The sequence below is a fragment of the Aphelocoma coerulescens genome, chromosome 6 (assembly GCF_041296385.1).
Source record: "Aphelocoma coerulescens isolate FSJ_1873_10779 chromosome 6, UR_Acoe_1.0, whole genome shotgun sequence".
NCBI lineage: Eukaryota > Metazoa > Chordata > Aves > Passeriformes > Corvidae > Aphelocoma > Aphelocoma coerulescens.
This window is the reverse complement of record NC_091020.1, coordinates 20,703,355-20,721,014: the sequence shown is the minus strand read 5'-3', so window position 1 is coordinate 20,721,014 and position 17,660 is coordinate 20,703,355. Positions and strand designations below refer to the sequence as shown.

The 17,660-nt window shown below is 40.1% G+C and overlaps 1 protein-coding gene across 1 annotated transcript; it reads left to right on the top strand.

The window, feature by feature from the left end:
- The first annotated feature begins 272 nt into the window (after positions 1-272).
- SLC35G1 (solute carrier family 35 member G1) lies at positions 273-11,695 on the top strand. The gene is given in 4 exon segments (XM_069019677.1): positions 273-297; positions 300-560; positions 4,470-4,650; positions 5,149-11,695. Coding segments are annotated over 4 exon segments (1,227 nt in total). The 3' UTR covers positions 5,909-11,695.
- The last annotated feature ends 5,965 nt before the right edge of the window (positions 11,696-17,660 follow it).

Genomic DNA, 17,660 nt, shown 5'->3' with positions numbered 1-17,660 from the left:
GCACCGCTCCCGCGGCCCTCGCCGGGTCCCTGTGGGGGGGACGCCGGGAAGGAAGCGGCGGGGCGCTGCCTCCTGTCCCGGCAGGGGCGCTCGGCTGCCGCCCAGCTCGCAGGCAGGTACCCGCCGCGGCAGGGACGGGCGGCCCGGCTGGTTCCGGGCGGGGCCTGGCGGGGGGTGGCGGAGCCGGGACCCGGTGTAGTCCCCCCCGCGGGTGCTCGGCGCTGCGGGCGGGCGGAGGGAGGGCGGCAGGCGGCGCTGGGCGGCCGCACCGCATGCGCAGGAGGGCAGGTGTCGCCGGCAGCGAGGGGCAGCCGAGGAGCCGCCGGGAGCATCGTGGCAGCCCTGCGTCCTCATGGTGCTGTGTCAGGGCGGAGAGGGCGACGCTGCTCCGGCAGCGGGCGGGAAGGAGTCGGAGGTGCCGCCGGGCCGGGAGGACGGAGCGGGTGCGGTGCAGCCCTGCCTGTGCCCGGCACCCGGCGTCGAGGCGGCGGGCGCCGAGGAGCGCCGCGCTTGCGGCTGCTGCTCGGGCATGTCCTGGCCGTGCTGCTGCGAGGCACCTGGTGAGGAGGGGGAGTCCGGCAGGCGGGGCAGGTGGCAGCGTCCTCCCGGCTAGGCTGCCCGCTCTCGGGGTGACATTGCCGGGCCGCGGGGGAAGGAGAAGCGGCCCGAGGGCAGCGGGCTGTCCGCATGTGGCGGCAGGGCGCGGAGCGGGCTCCGGCGGCCGCAGAGGGCTCCCGGCACCGGTGCCCGCCCGGCCGCGAGCAGGAGCCGCCTCGCCTCTTCCGAGCCGTGCCCGCGGGTCACCTGCGAGCGGGTTCAGTCTCGCCCTCTTCCTCCCGCTCCTCTTGTCCGGACAAGCCGGCCCCGGTGGAGGAATCAGCGGGCTGGCAGGCGCGATCTGCTCCGTGCCCTTGCACCTTGTGCCTGTGCGCCGGGCGCGGCTCGGGCCGGGTGCTCGGTGCCCCCCACGCCCCGGGAGCGGGCAGAGCGCCGAGACCGCTCATCCCCAGCGCCGGGCGGCTCTGTCGCCTCTGAGAGAGCTTTGAGAACGATTATTTCTCGGGAAAACAGTATTTCCTGTTGTTAAAATTTTAAAGTAAGACTTGACAGGTTTGGGTAAATAGAGGTGCCTTCTGCCAGTGTGCCTTCTGCCACTATAAATACGTTCGAGAGTGCAGTTCAGCAAGTCCACGTACTTGGGACTGTGACTTCCTGGGAATTCTTACATTGCTTTAGTCTGAGTGTAACGTTTGTTTTCTCCTAACTCGAGTCCTTGCTTCACTTCTTGGTGATGTTTAGTTGATAAAGCCACAAACTTACTGTGAAATATGCAACATGTAGCTTTAAAGTGGAGTCCTCTTAAAACATAAATGCCGTCTTGAAATAACTTCTGAAGTTATCTGGAGTACTTTTTTTTTTTCAAACAACTTCACTGAAAATGTGTTTGTCATTAAATTGACTGTAATTGACTTTCCAGCAGAAAATAGAGTTGGTGGTGAGCTATGGAGAGGACAGAGTCCTTCACCAGTGAAATTCACATTAGCTTCACTTCTGAGGCAAAGCTTGGGGGGGGAAAAAAAGTGTTTGAAATCCTGAGAAACTTGCATTAATTAACCAGAAAGAGTACTTTGTTTTTGGGATGTCTGTCTCGCAAAATTGTTGACTGAGTATATGACTGAAGACTATGAATCATGCTTAGATCTTGTCTGCATGACCATGATTAGTTCCAATGCAGGCTGTTGTGCTCCTGGCACTTTACAGAAGTCAGAGAAAGCTCTTGTGCTTTTTACAACGTGGAGACTCTCCTACCTTTCCTGAAGGTCTGGAAGAATCATCTTCTCGCTTACCACTTTTCCTGTATCCAGTACTCTTCTGCATCTGCTACTGTTCCTGAGATGCTTGCATGTGATAAGTGTGGTTTTCTTCATTGTGTGCATTTTGCAAGTATAAAAACTGTTTGGAACAAAGCATGGCATTAAAAACACAGTCAGAGTTTACACCTAAAACAGTGTGCAGTGGGAGTCATTTACCTACAACTTAAAACAGGAATGGAAAATTGTTTGAAAGCATTACCTGTGGAGATAGCCAGGGAGTAAAATTGGAAAACCAAATCTGTAGCCACTCAAAAAAGAGGACTTGGGTACTGCTTGAAACCTTTTCATTTTCAGGCTGCTACATTCTTTCAAAAAAGCATGAGTGCTTGACTGTTTTGATGGTGTTAGGCTAGTATTTCGAGGCCTAATATTTTGTGGGGTGGGAATGTTATGTTAACCTAACTTCTCCCTAAAACTTACTTTGAAATAAGTACTCTTCAGAACTGCAGTTCTTGTTTTTGGTGGAAGAACTCGTACCATTTTATTTTTAAAAGGAAGTAAAACACTTTCTCATTGCACTGAGTACATGCTTTGGCAATGCAAGATGTTGATGGTTTAAATTCTAGTATTACAAGATTCTGAAGATTCTGTTTCTGATAGGCTTGATATATTGGGTAGCTTACAGAAATTAGTTCCCTCTGGTTTTTGTTTGTTCCTTACTATCCAAAGCTTAGTTCTGGGTGTAAGATCCTTTTGGTGTATTTTGCTTTAATTTGATTGGTTTTCCATTTCAACACTTTCTTTATTTAGGTTGGCTTCATTCTGTAATGATCAGACAAGCTATCATGCCTGAAATAAAAGTTAATAGTTCTGTTTGTGCTGTGTTCATCCATAAGCCAGCCTGGGTTTGGATTTCCCATTTCAGTTATAGGCCAGTCTGATTCCTCTTGCTTCAATATTAGAGACTGTTGATTTTGTAGTTCTGTTATGTGACTATGTGGATTAAGGTATTACATAGTTCATGAACATTTTTTAAATCCACTTTGTTTCATAGTTGGTAGATGTCCCGGTCCAGTGTTGGTTGGTGGTAGTTTTTATAGTCAGTTTTATGTAAGAGGCTGTTGCTAAACAGAAATATTTCAAGTAGGAGCTGTAACTCACTTTCAGCTGCAGTGTGGCAGGATTCCTTGAGAAGCAAACCTTTTGCCTACTTCAGGTTGTGGTTGCTGTTGTAAAGCCAGGGTCCCTAGGACTGTCAGCCTGCAGTCTCCCCTCCTAGGCAGTAAGATGCAGTTTATCAGCCTTGAGTAGCTGATCTCAAGGAGGATCAAAATGGTTTGTGACAAGTTTTATTAATTAAAAAAAAAAAACCTCTCAAAACCATACTTAGTTGCTAAGCAACTCACAGCAGTACCCTGCTGATTATGTTTTAGAGGATCCGTAAGGCTGCCACACTAATGTGAGATGAGGCACCCTTTTATCAAAACACTGCCTCTGGGACATGGAGTTCTTGCTCCTATCTTTAGAGGGTGTCGCAGAAGAAAAGGTGACTCCCAATGTTTTATGCAGGTAGAGAAAAAGAAAGAGATAGTGAGATGACATCTCACTCAGATTTTTAGGTGGGCTTTCTTTTTCCTGGTGTTCACCTCTAGGTTCAGTGGAAAGACTGTTCCTTTTATGCAACAAAGCAGTAACAAAAAAGGCTGATTACCTTGGAGATTGCTGCTGCTGACCTCAACACAGTTCTCTCTCTCACACAGTTCTCCCTCTCCTTGCTTTTTTTTTTTTTTTTTAATAGTTCAGGGTGGAGAAAATGAGTGGAACGAGGAAGAGTATGTTGTTGAAGAAAGCCTTAGGCAATGAGGAAACTATAATAGAAACATTAGACTTGGGAAACTTTCAGGAAGGGGAGGTCTGATAAATAAGCATAAACTAAGGTCTTCATGGAATTATGATAGACATCAGGCCTTTGATGTTTTAACATTAGTTACTTAAATTTTTTCTGCTTAAAAATGTATATTTGATGCCTATTTGAAGAAAATATTTGAATTCTTACAGCAAGATAAAAATGTGATATGAAACTTCTGTAGGTCTAGGTCAAAATTAGGGTGACTTAGCTGCAAAATAAACATGAGGTATAACAAAAATGATGTTCTATATACAAATTTTACATTGTGTATTTGTGAGAAAGGAAATTAAAGTTTTGCTCAGGAACCTTAGTTAACTCAGTTAACTAAGCAGCTGATTCCCAAGATAATTGTTTCAGAATCTGACCATGGATTATTTTGTAGTCAGTTATATTTATTGGTCCCTGGGCAGAATTGTGACTAGTCCCTATAGTAAAACCCGTACTAGTCTGATATCTACAAGAAGTCCTACTAACTCCTGTAGAACTGCAATGTTGTCTATCCCAGGTGTTAGGGTTCATGTCTTACACCCTGTTTTGAGAAAAAAAAGAGGACCTATGATGGTCAGTGACAAGTATTTTCAAGGTACGTCTGTTAAACAGATGTAATATTTGCATTTGTTTCTTTGGTTCCCCTGTTCTCCACCACAAAAATCGCTACAGAGGTGTGGAGCACTGCAGTGTGTGGAGCTGCCTGATCAGAGAAGTCTTCTAATAGATCTTTACTAACTGTAGTTTATCTGTTGCAGGGACAAAGAAGAAAGCTGCGTGCCCAGGACTTGGTCTGTTTTATACCATACTGTCTGCCTTCCTTTTCTCAGTGGCCTCTTTATTTCTTAAAAAAATAGAAGATGTACATTCAGTGGAAGTGAGTGCATTTCGATGTGTTTTCCAAATGGCATTTGTTCTTCCTGGTTTAATATACTACAAGTAAGTGTAGAAAATGTTTAAAGTTATTTCTTAGAACTAGATCTAGAATTATGGCTCACTTAAATAAGATTGCAGTGTTATTTTAGTTTGGACTTCAGTTGCATAACTGCATTATTTTAGATTAGTTGATAGTTTCTTAATACAAATCAGAAAACTGGAAATCTTTGATTCCCTCAATGGTAGAGGCTTGTACTAGGATTATTGTATCAAATGCTTTGGTTTCCACAAAGGGGTGATCTTAAAAAAATGGAAGGTAATTTGTAGGTACTCTTGGGTTATTTTGCAAGCGAAAAATTAATCGCTAGGAGAACAGGTTCTGGACTCTGAATGTGATTGCGGGTCACTATGGAAATAAATTGGTCTGTGATCAGACAGTTAAGAATATTTGGGCATTAAAGTCCCTCATCTAGAAAGGTGTGTACCATATTTAAATGTGTTTGGATGTTAGTCATGAAATAAGCAAGACAGTGACATTAATGTGACCTTTCTGTTTTTCAGAACAGGGTTTTTGGGACCAAAAGGTAAAAGAATTTTTCTTTTCTTCCGAGGATTCCTTGGTTCTACTGCAATGGTTCTTCTCTACTACGCTTATCAAGTCATGCCACTAGCTGATGCCACTGTTATAACTTTTACCAGTCCTGTTTTTACATCATTACTGGCATGGATCTTTCTCAAAGAGAAATACAGCCTTTGGGATCTTCTGTTTACTCTCTTTGCAATCACTGGAGTAATTCTTATTGCCAGACCACCATTTCTGTTTGGGTCACATGTTACGGGGATTGAAGGAAATTACACAGATCACCTTAAAGGAACTATAGCAGCAATTACAAGCACGTTATCTGCAGCTTCGACTATTGTTATACTAAGGAAGGTGGGAAAATCTGTGCATTACTTTTTGTCAATTTGGTATTATGCAGTCATTGGATTAATTGGATGTGTTATAGCATTGTTTGTTTTGAATGAATGGCGTTTACCACATTGTGGCAGAGATAGGGTTTTTCTAATATTAATAGGCTTGTTAGGGTTGGGGGGTCAGGTATTTCTCACAAAAGCATTACAGATAGAGAAAGCTGGACCTGTATCAATCATGAAAACAATGGATGTGGTGTTTGCTTTTATTTTACAAATTCTTTTTCTCAATCATCTCCCAACTTGGTGGACTGTGGGTGGTGCCCTTTGTGTAGTAGCCAGTAGTTCTGGAACTGCCATTCGTAAGTGGCGACAGAGCGTGAAAAAAGCTAAACAGAGGGAAATCTGATAATAGAGACACTCATTCATTACAGAAACAAGCAATCTTGAAATATATAGAAATATTTATTTTTATTTATTTTAAGTATCCCGTTTACCAAATTGTAGTACCAAATTATATCCAATAAAATAAGCTGACTTTTTTTTAACCAAAACTGAAGATATTTTAGCAACTGAGGAGGTATATACTTTCCTTTCTTATATTTAGGCATGCTCATATGGGCATATATCATATGATACTTAAAATTTGTTGCTTCCTTTCCAAAGTGGACAATATTTATTTTCCTAAATTTCCTGACTCTCTACTTCTTAGACGCTTTCTTTATTTTTCAGAGCAGTGGAAATAAGTCTCCCAGACTTAATACTATTCTGTGCTTGATTACCACAGGGATTGCAGTACAAAAGTTAGAAAGGAATGAAGAGTTGATAATCCTTAAACAACCAGCTTTTATAGAACAGATAAAGCTTGTTCTTCTACAAGCTTTCTAATTATTATTTTGCACAAAACAGATGCCAAATGTGGATTTAATTTTAATTTGGATTCTAAAAGAACAAAAGCAATTTCATTTTTCCAAGTAATATCAAGAGAAAATTAACTTGTGAAAATTACCTATCAACTTGGCTTTTTTTAAAAAGAATTTTAAGTGTTTGCACTTATCTTACCGACATAGAGAAACAACCTAATCACCTTTTTTTTTTTTTTTTTTCAAATGTGATTTTCCTGATAAACATGTCTTAGTTGCTGCAGTCTCAGTGATGGGAGACACAGTTAATCCTGTACCACTTGTAAATAAGCCCTTTCTTGTGGTATGGAATGCTGCACTGTAGCTGCACTTTTCTTTATTCTATGCAAAAGATTGTATTTTTTAGGTATTTAATATAGGTTATATTTAATGCTGCTTATGACTCTTTTTAGATTCTTCTATACAATAGTTCTTTATGAGATGAAGTTTGAGTCTCTTTTGCCTTCATAAAGTTAGGAGGATTTACAGTAAAGCTTTTGCCTGTTTCCTAAGAATGTACAAGCCTGCAATGTAATTGCAGTCTCACAGAAAGTGGGGGTTGGCCAAGGTCGTACAGAGGTTCTACAGAAAAGGTTTGAGGAAAGCTTGGTGGAAGGATGAAGCTATGCATACACATCACATTCAGGCATCCACACTACGTCAGACAGTGCTAGTGGGCAACTTGAATCCCACTTCTCCAGCTGGCCCTTTTAAGTCTGCATTTATCACTTCTCTTGCACATCTTCTTACTTTTGTAGGCTTTATCTTGAATGCAGCAAGTACTAAAGAAAAATACTTGTATTACTGGTCTTGGTGTCCTTCATGTTTTAGGAGGACTAAATGTTTAGTATCAGGAAGTGGGATTTTCCCAAGTTGAATCTTACATACTTTTGGGTCTTGTCTCAGTAGAGTTGAAAGAAAATTTTAACTTGAATCTTGATTTGGAGGTTTTCAGTTACTTACTCACTCTAGTGTTCTTCTAAAAGAGAATGCTGTGTTTTGTACACTTGATAACATGTTTTTTTTCAAAATCACTAAAGGTGGCACATGTTTTCTTATTTTGATTTATAGATGTCTGGTCACATGTCTTTTCTTTTGCCAGTAAGCATTGCATCATGTCAGGGCAGATCTAGGGACTTCAGTCCCAAAGGCATGGAATGTATGTAGTACTTTAGGGTCAGTGTATCATCTAATGTATTGAGTTGGAAAGGGCCTGTCAGGATCATTGAGTCCAGCTCCTGGCCCTGCACAGGGCCCCCCAAGAGTCACACCATGTGCCTGAGTGCATTGTCCAAATGTTCCTTGAATCAGACAGGCTTGGTGCTGTGACTGCTTTCCTGGGAACCCTGTTCCAGTCCCCAAACATCCTCTGGGTGAAGAATCTCTTCCTGATATCCAGCCTAAACTTCCCCTGACTCACCTTCAGGCCATTTACTCGAGTTCTGTCACAGCATGGGGAGAAGAGATCAGCACTTGCCCCTCTGCTTCCCCTTATGAGGATATTGAAGACCTCAGTGAGGAGGTCTCCCCTCAGTCTCCTCTTTTTCAAGGTGAACAGACCAAGTGATGTTAGCAACTCCTCATAAGTCTTCCCCTGCAGACACTTCACCATCTTCATTAAGCTAACAGCTTAATGTTTTTCTTATACTATGGCACCCAAAACTGCCCCCAGCACTCGAGGTGAAGCTGCCCAGAGCAGAGCAGGACAATCCCCTTCCTTGCCCGGCTGGCGATGCTGTGCCCGGAGCCTCCCAGGACACAGGTGGCCCTCCTGGCTGCCAGGGCACTGCTGACTCATATTCCCTTGCCATCTACCAGGACCCCCAAGTCCCTTTCTGTGGTGCTGCTCTTCAGCCTCTCATTTGCCAGTCTGTCTGTTGCCCTACCCCAGGTGCAGAATCTGTCACTTGACCTTGTTAAACTTCATATGTTTGGTGATTGCTCAGCCCTCTAATTTATAGAGGTATCTGCAGGGCCTCCCTGCCTTTGAGGAAGTCAACAGCTCCTCCCAATTTAGTGTCATTAGCAAACTTCATATTCCTTGGAGTCCTGTGTCCAACTCATTAATGAAGATGTTGAAGAGAACTGGGCTGAGGCTAGAGCCCATTGATGACTGGATGCCAGGCTGATGTCACCCCCCTCACTGCAGCTCTTTGTGCCTGACCTGTGAGCCAGTTGCTCACCCATCATGCACCAGAGTTATCCAGCTGTGTGCTGGACAGTTTGTCCAGAAAGATGCTGTAACGATATCAAAAGCTCTGCTGAAGTCCAAAAAGATGACATGTACTGGCTTTCCTAGATTGACTAGGTGGGCTATCCTGTAGTAGAAGGAAATCAGGTTTGACAATCAAGACTTGCTATTCATGAAGCTGTGCTGGCTGGGACCAATGATTGCATTGTCCTTCAGGTGTTTTTCAGTACCTCACAGTACTTTTCCATGTATCATGAGGAACTGTCTTTATCCAAGTTTCTGTAGGTAAAACCAGCACCCTGAATCTGAATGTGTTTATGGATATGAGCAGATTCCACTTGAGTGGTAGAATCAGTTCCTGCTTACAGCTGTCTGTTCTCTGCTTTTCCTGAAGGCTGAAGCTCAGCTACTGCTGACAAGGTCAGGAAACTACTTTACTATCTCTAAAAAGCCTCACATAATAATAAAATTCCAGTTTGGCACCCTTTTTGCATAATACTGTGAACTGGGATTGTTTTTCTGCTGCTTAACCATCACTGCCATTGAGCAACAGCTTTCAGGGGAGGGAAAGAAAACAGGCTGCATTTTTTACTGCTTCACTTCATGTTTAATATGCATGTGTTTGAATTGCCACTTATAAAGGTGTGGTTCCAAAGCAGTTCAGATTGATGCAGACTTGGATTGTCAGCTAGCCCGGATCTCTCCACTTGGCTCAGTGCTTATGTGGTTATGATGGGCTACCCCTGGGAGCTGATCCAGTATGATCTTTTAGTAAGGTTGTTGGAGAGGGCAAAACCAGAGTAGCCTAAACTTGATGACAGTATGAAAACATTAGGAAGTAGAATTAGATAATAGTTGAAAGTACATCGTATGAATACTGCTTTGTCAGTACAGAATAAAAATTATGTGGAAGCGTACATAAAAATCTTTAGTTCGTATGATTTCAATGAATGTTGTTTACACTTAGTAGAGAAGAACAGGCTACTGAAGAAAGGATTGTTTTCTTGCCATTAACACATAAGTAAATGTAGAAAATATGCTACATGACCAGAAATCAACATCTAGGTACAGTGATTTGTAATTTTTGTCTCAAGTTCTTGCAGAAACTCTTTCAATATATTTCTAGTGCCAAAACCTCCAGATGATTTTTTTTTTCTTTGTTCAAACATACAGGGTTTCCTTATGGCTTCATCTGCTTATTTACTCTTGCTGTTGTTAAACCGTCCTAAATATTTAAGTTGTTAAAATAATAATCTAAACCAGTGTTTTGGAACACTGTTTTGATTTTAATCTGTCTTTTAGGGAACTGTTTAACTGGAATGAGAATGAAGGACTTGACTAGGGCTTCTCTATCCATAAAGCATGACAAGCTAGTTTCTGTAATTGGTTTTTTAGATGATGTTGAGAATGAAAGACATTTAAGCTTTAAGTTCTTCAACCACCTCAATTTAAAAAGTTTTCTTCCTCTCAAATATAGGCTGAAAACATAAATATTAGTTGCAAGCCTTAAAGAAATTACAAAAGTGTGGATACCATGAAATGCTGGGTTTTTTAAATTGAAAATATTTCTTTAAATTTCTGTTAGGATGGTAAAACTCTTCTTCAAAGCTTAACAGTTTGAGAATCTGAAATGAAACTGAGCCTTGATTCTTTTAGATTCTGATCTTTTTTAGCTTTTTAATACAGCAAGTTTCTCAGGGTCAAAAGTTATTTTTCTGATCTTTGAGTCAGAAATATATTGGTGTTCATTGTCTGCAGTGTCCTGTTGTTATCTTTACTTTAAAGTTTGATAAATATACTTTTCTAATAGAAACTCTTTCCTTTGTAATATGATGGAATATTGTTGCATTGCAGTTGCTTTGTTAAAATGTTACGTTTCTCTTGAATTTCAACATATTCATTCATTCATTGATTCTGAATAGAAAGAATAATAGTTAATTATTGGTTATTTTGCACAGAAATTTAGGGATAAAAAGATTTAGTTGTTACTGTTGCATCATAAGTTTGTTCCATGTGTTCTTTACTATGCAAGACCCTGTAATTGCCTGTGGTCTTCAGTGAGACTTTGTAGCCTTAAAGCCTTATGTACCCACCTCTTCTATAGAAAGCTGATGGCTTTGTACTGTCACTGTGTAGCAGCCAATTTCTTTCAGGTTAAGTTGGTTGTTTAAAGTATGCTCTAAAAGCCCTTTAAATAAATCTACACCAAGAATTTGACAAGCTCATTGTGTAGACAAGGGTGGTCTATGTAATTAAAGTGGATTTCCAGCATTTGTCAAACATCAGGCATGAAGTAACCTCAACATAACAGGTGATATTACTAGTTAAATGTGTCATTTTTATTCTGAAACCAGACTCCCAGTTCCAAAAAGTGTTCCAAGATGGTGCTTCCCATAATTGGTAATGGCCAAATGGATCATACTTCCCTTGATCATAATTTAAAATAAACGACTACTCCCATCGTATTTTCTCTTCCTTGCGCTTTTGTTTAAGAGCTGTCTGTTGGAAGGTTTATTTCTAGGGAGGCAGCCTCTTTAGAAGTTATTTCCTTGCTAACTAGCAGTAGTTACCCAGGAAGAGTCTGTCTTTTAGTTTTCTAACCATGATAACCATGGCAGGCTCATCTGTGGCATCAGCCGCACAAGGGTAATAAAAACATGATCTCTGTCCCTGTGTGGATTCAGCATTGGCAGTGCTGACAGCAGATGTGAACGCTGACTTCAGCAGGACATTGCAGCTACCAGAAGAATGTTTTTGGGGTCATAACTGCCTGTCCATCCAAAGAAAAGTTGTGGCTTTACGTTCCTGCAGATGCAGGTGACTTCAGGGGGGAACATACATAGAGTTTTATGGTGATAACTTCTGTGTATCAGAATGAGTAATTTCCTATGTTATGTGAATTATTGTTTGACAAAAAGGGGGTAAAAATACCCTCAGCATTAATTAAAGGATTTTTACTATGTCCTATATATTGTTAAATATATGTTGAATTATATGTTTTGTAGAAGTTACCGGCTTTGTTATGTAGTAGTATATTTTTATAGACGATTCTTATATATTGAAATGTTAAGAATATTTTCGTAAGAGATTTATATTCCTCATTCCTAATAAAATGATCCTGAAGAATTAGTCTCTGGTTTTGTCTTGATTAGTGGAATATAACTGAATGTAGTGATTGTAAAACTTAATGAAAGAACTGTTAATGAAACAGTCCCCGGTAAACACGAACATATGCTTCAAATTCTGCTAATATTAGCATGCTGCATTGCATCTTATGCCTTGCAACAAGCTAGTGACAAAATGAAGCTTCATCAACTTCCATACGTTCATTTCATAACTGGAAACACCGTAGCATTGACAGATCAGTAAAGTTAAATTTTCCTGTGTCCAAGTGGCAGTTAGTTTCTGTGGCTTTTTTTGTTCTGTTTTATTACTGTACATCATGATTGGAATCCTATTCTTGTCCCTCTTGTCACAAGGTGATACTTAATTCATCCTTGTGCTTCCCATTATCTAGTGTGTCAATAATTAATTTTTCACCAAAGAGGAAGAAAAAATTCATATTTGCTAAGTATTACAAAAAGATTGCAAAATTTATTATCCCTAGGGCACTGCTAGTTCTACAGTGTTGCCAGTTTTTGTAAGAGCAGAAGATAGCAGAAGTGAACTTCTCAAGCTTGCGTTTGAGAGCTTTGAGAGGAGATGGCAAATCTTTTTTTCTGGGTGTAACTTAGGGAAAAATAGATGAGGGGCTATGAGTTACATCGTGGGGAATTACTGGCAGTGTTGGCCTGTCTATCCAGCATCCTCTTCACTTTGTATGCTCAAAAATTAACTCCTTGTAGAACGACTCAGTGCTGTTTGTTTCACGTGCTCTAAAGTAAAGGAAAAGCAAGGAACTTCCTAGAGATCTAACTGTGCCACAGATAGGCAAGGGAAGATTATTTGTGAAAGAAACTTTGCCACTTTCTCTTGGCAGTTCTGTGTGTTCTTTGGAACAGCTAAAAATATATAATAGAAATTCAGGCTTCAAGGGAAGGGGGGAAAAAAGAGATTTTTGGATAGTATTAAAATATTTATTCAGGAATTATTAGTGACATAGCATAAGAGACAAAGGTTACTACTAGATAATAAAACTCTTGAAACAAAATTACAGAATTATGCTATTCACTCAAAAAGACCCCCAAAACCCAAATAAAAGGAAAAGAGATCAAAGGATTTCAAATTAAAAAGCATTCCCATTATTACTTGGGAAACAAACTTCACTGAAGTTGTAAAAATACTTACGAGCACTGCAAGTTATCTCCTTATTGATTTGATAAAGAGTTCTTATAGTCCTGAGCACAGGAAGTAGTACTTGAGATAAAATGTGCAGATGAATTCTTCAAATAGGTTTCAGTTGGTTATTCTTCAATTAGCTTTTATTGAACTGTATTTTCGGACACTATGGAATGGAGTTTGTACATTGCCCTGTCAAGGAGCAGTGAATTCTAGAAAGGATAACAAACTAATTTGTCATCTGAATTTACTTGTTGAGTAAAGGGAAAAAGAAATTTGAGTTCTTGCTCTGCTGGAATGAAGTGTTTTTGGGGTCTGTATGAAAGAGGTGGAAAGAAAACTATTATTTTCTGGCCAGTGAGTAGGAAGTTCATTTTCCCTTTGTACTGTGACTGTTCTGTCGGCAGGTGGGGCTGTCTTTCTTACTTTATTCCTCAGGATGTAAGATTAAATCCTCTTAAAAATCCGCAGATCTAGACATTAAACATTTCAGTACAATGTGATGTATGCAGTGTAAATACTAAATTTAAGTAGGATTCCAAATGCTGTTGAAGCATTTTATTGACTACACAGAATGCAGGTCAGCAGACCCTTGAATAATCTCTTAAACTCTTTTCTCTGATGTTTTAAACTGTATCCTGCACACCCCCCCAGAGCAAAAGATTCTAGATGGTGCTGGAGGACTTCGGCAAGGCTCTCTTTGAAGTTCTAGGGAGCAAGGAGAGAGGGTCTGCCCCCTTCATGGGAGCATCAGTGAGCTGGCAGGGATCTTGTAACGAGATTGGACATCTTATCAGTAGTGATGGTACTGGGTATGATGCAGTCTGCATATGTAGCATATATCCTAAACATCCTTATTATTATTTAAAAAAAATTTTAAAGGGAGGGATAACAAGTACATCCTTGCTGTTAAATTTTTTGTGGCAATTTGTGGTGGGCTAGGATGAATTTAGGCTACAGGTTCTAATGTTGCACAGAAACAGAGCACGTACGCTGTCTGAGCAGTTGACCAGCAGGTCGTAATTGTTGCCTTCTGTTTTTCTCCTGTTTGGCTGGGGGCTATAAAAAATATTTCTGTCCCACTCTTAATTTTTATTTTGGGGCTGGAGTGAGACCCCTACATAGTTCTTGAGCTGGTTCTTGGTGCAGATGCTGGGGCAGGGGGGCCTTATACATCATCTAGTACCTCATCCCCAGGCCCTACTGCCAAATATTTCCAGTGCCAGGGTTTCCCAATAACTGTTGCTCTGGTCAGCACAGCACGGGGCTATGGACAGGAGCAGGTGTGCTGGAAGAGTCTCTTCAGCCAGAGCAGCTGATTAAATAAGGAAGATATCCAAGCTTTTGAGCATAGACACACCATATTATGCCTAAAGCCTGGTAGAGTTGGGAAAGGTTGTCCCAACTTAAATTAAGGGAGAGAAATATTAGAAAGGGAGGAGGTGACATAGCTAAGTACTGCAGTGAGCTAGAAAAAATACTTGTCAACATGTTTTCCATTGGAAGGTTGGCTGGAGTATTTTTTGCTGGTGTTAACTGGCACTGTTAGGTGTTGTTCTACTTCGTAGGAAGTACTGGACAATTTTTGGGAAGCTGAGTAATGTTAGAGAAGAGAAAAACCTTTTTAATATTATTTGGAAAGGCGATGTGGCAAATCCATTTTATTTTATAAAAATACACACAATGCACTGTGAATCAGATATTAATATTTTCTTTCTTGTTTTCCCATTAGTACTTTATTCTTAAAACAAATATTCCTTTATATTACCATAAAAATTTTTCAGTCACTATTGAGTTTTGATCAGGAAGTGAAGGAAAAAGCTGTTTGCTTTTAAGAAGTAAACCTGATTGTATTGGGGTTTTTTTCACTTTGCCAGAAATATTTCATGTCAATCAACGCCTTGTAATAGATGTGTGTTGAATTTCTTCATTGAACATCGTCTTTATGTAATATGAGTAAGACACTATGTTCTGCTATTCGTAGTAATGTATGTGGGGAGTCATATGAAGACACTTAGTTGGTGTTCTTTATTCTTGCCATATGACAAAACACTTTTTTCATTATTGAAAATGGAGAGTGAGAACACAATACTACAATCTGAAATCTCTCATGGGAGGACTGCAAGTAGCAAGGTAGCCTTTTCTTCCCCAGAAGCCTTGTTTGCTTACGTGATTCCTCTCCCTTTTCTGCTTTACCTGACAGCACCATGTAGCTCTATTTCCTTTGCAGTTCGTTACTTCTTAATTTGCAGAAAAGGTGACTAATTTTAATTTCAGATGTTATCAGCACAGTTGTGTTGTTTTTTTCAAGGAAAGAAGGAAGGTGTGAAACATATACATATACGTATATATATTAAGCTATAAACTTTACAGATTAACCATATTTTCTGCATCAACAGGACTTGTACATTTTAATGTCAATGTCTATCATAAATCCTCTTGACAGAGCCTTACAGAACAGCCTCTTGTATCTCTTGTTCTCTTAGGAGGGAGAGAGAAGGGAGAGAAAAGGGAAAGGAAAAGTCTGGGGGAAAATCTTTGTTCTCTCACTGGCAAGTACTCTGTAGCAAAGCTGTCCCAGTGAAGCCTGTCTGTGTGATTGGGTACAGATTTAAGGAAGAGAAGGAACAGTTTGTTCTCTGCTGATTATATAAGAATACTCTTCACAGCATGTTGCTTGCTTCACATTACAGCCTGTATCCCATGATTAGCATGGAAAAAAATAGGAAAACTAGAGTTATACCCACATTTCTATTTCTTTACTATGCCTTTTTTGAAACCTTGAAACCTTGGGCTTAAGGTAATGAACGCTACTTTATTTTAGCCTGTAGCTCTCTAGATGTCAGTTTTGATCAAGAAACTTAAATGCTGTCTTTCTCAAGAGAAATATATTTGCCAGTTTGATTCTTCTCTTTAAAATTTTCTGGAGGATTCTGGTCTTTCCAAGTTCTCTGATGCCCACAGATGTTTTTGTAGCATGTTTTTCTAATTTGCCTTTTGTCCCCTTGGATATTTAGAACTTCATTTCAGGATTGAAAGAATTTTTGCAGTCTTTACTGATGGTTTTTTTGTGACAAGACAGATTTCCTCTTTCATATGCACACTTAGAAATAATGCTCCAGGTAGGTAATTAATGAAAAAGCATTATTCACTTTTCATTTCTCCCATTTAAATGTTTTTAGTGCATTAGGAGCTTGTAGACAGAAGGATGAAGGGTTACACTGCACTTTTAAAAATTGCAGCCTAGATCTCTCTCTCTGGAGCTTAACAGATATGTGTAGGCCCCCAAATTTTTTATAAAGATCATACTGTGCTTACATACAATGTGCTGTAAAGAACAGCGGCTACTTTCAGTTCCTCAGTTGTGCTTACACCGTTGTCTCTCAGAGGTGGAATCGATGGGGGTTACTGTGGTTGTACTCTCAAGGGCACAGGAATATTGGGTGTGCAGGGAGGGTGCACAGTAAAGGGAGTACAGCACTGCAAATCAGTCAGGACACTGCAAGACTCCTAATCCTGCATATAGTGAAGATTATTGGGGTTGGAGGTCATCTTATGCTCTCTCTCCCCTCAAATGCTGGCATGGATGATGGACTGTTCACTGGAAAGCTGATCACATTTACAGTACACTGGCAACTGAGAAACTTGAAAACGGGAGATATCAACACTGTACTGTCTTCAGAAATCCTAGAAATTTGTTTTGGACAAATGTTTTATGACGATCTTCCCGTGACATCCCCATTCACAAACCATTTGGTTCTTTAGCAGCAGTTTTGCTGTCAAAATCTTCTTGGTACCTTTTCTGCACATGATCTTAGGTCATTAGTTTAGAATCTGGTGGTGCTTATGTGTAGTTTTATTATTTACTTTTTTACTTTAAGTCTCAATTTTGTTTTTATGACTTTTGTGATAATTTCAGGGGTACTTTTATTGGTATGTTATCACACTTCAAAGAACTTTCGACTAGGCTGTCTGGGATTTTCAGTATTAAATGCCTCATAACCACATGTATTTATTTTCTTAGCCTTAGCATATATATGACTCCAAGCTGTAATTAGTGACTCAGTGTTAAACTGTACCAACATGTCTATAAAACACAGCATATGGATATCTTGATGAAAGGAAATTGGGAGATGCTGCTTTTATAAACCTGAAAGCTGCAGAGCAGATGTGGAAGGAATTACTGCAAAGAATCTCAACTGGCATATAAAACAGAAGCTGAAGTTTATTTTGGTTTTATTATAAAAGAAAAAACATTTTACTAAAGTTCTGTTGTATTTAAGGTTACATAAAATTGTGTTGTTTAGAACTAGCTGTGAAACTATGTGCACTGATGTGACAATGGAACAAGGCAATTGTTTTTGCTTTAAATATTTAGTACTAGAACTTTAAAAGTGGATTGTAAAATACGTATTTTTAGAATTTACAGGAAATTTAATAATGTTCCTTTTTGGGGGAGAAGACTGTAATAGATATTGCAAAGTTAATATCCTTTTTTTAATTTCATGAGCAAAGAGCAAAAGAGTGATTACCCGTTTTGCAGTCTGATTGTCTGGCTTCTTCCGTGGAAAGTCCTAGTCATAAATGTTCACTTCTCAAGAACTATTAACCACAAGCATTCCCTTGCTCTCATATTTTCAACACCTAATCAGTCAGCCTGACTTTGTAGAAAACACTAGATTGTTATTTACTTACCTCTTATATATTTCAGCAAAGCACGGAAGTGCTTACCAGGCTAAAACATGGGTGCAGTTACAGCGCTAAAAGATTTTACTCACTTTATTTTCCTT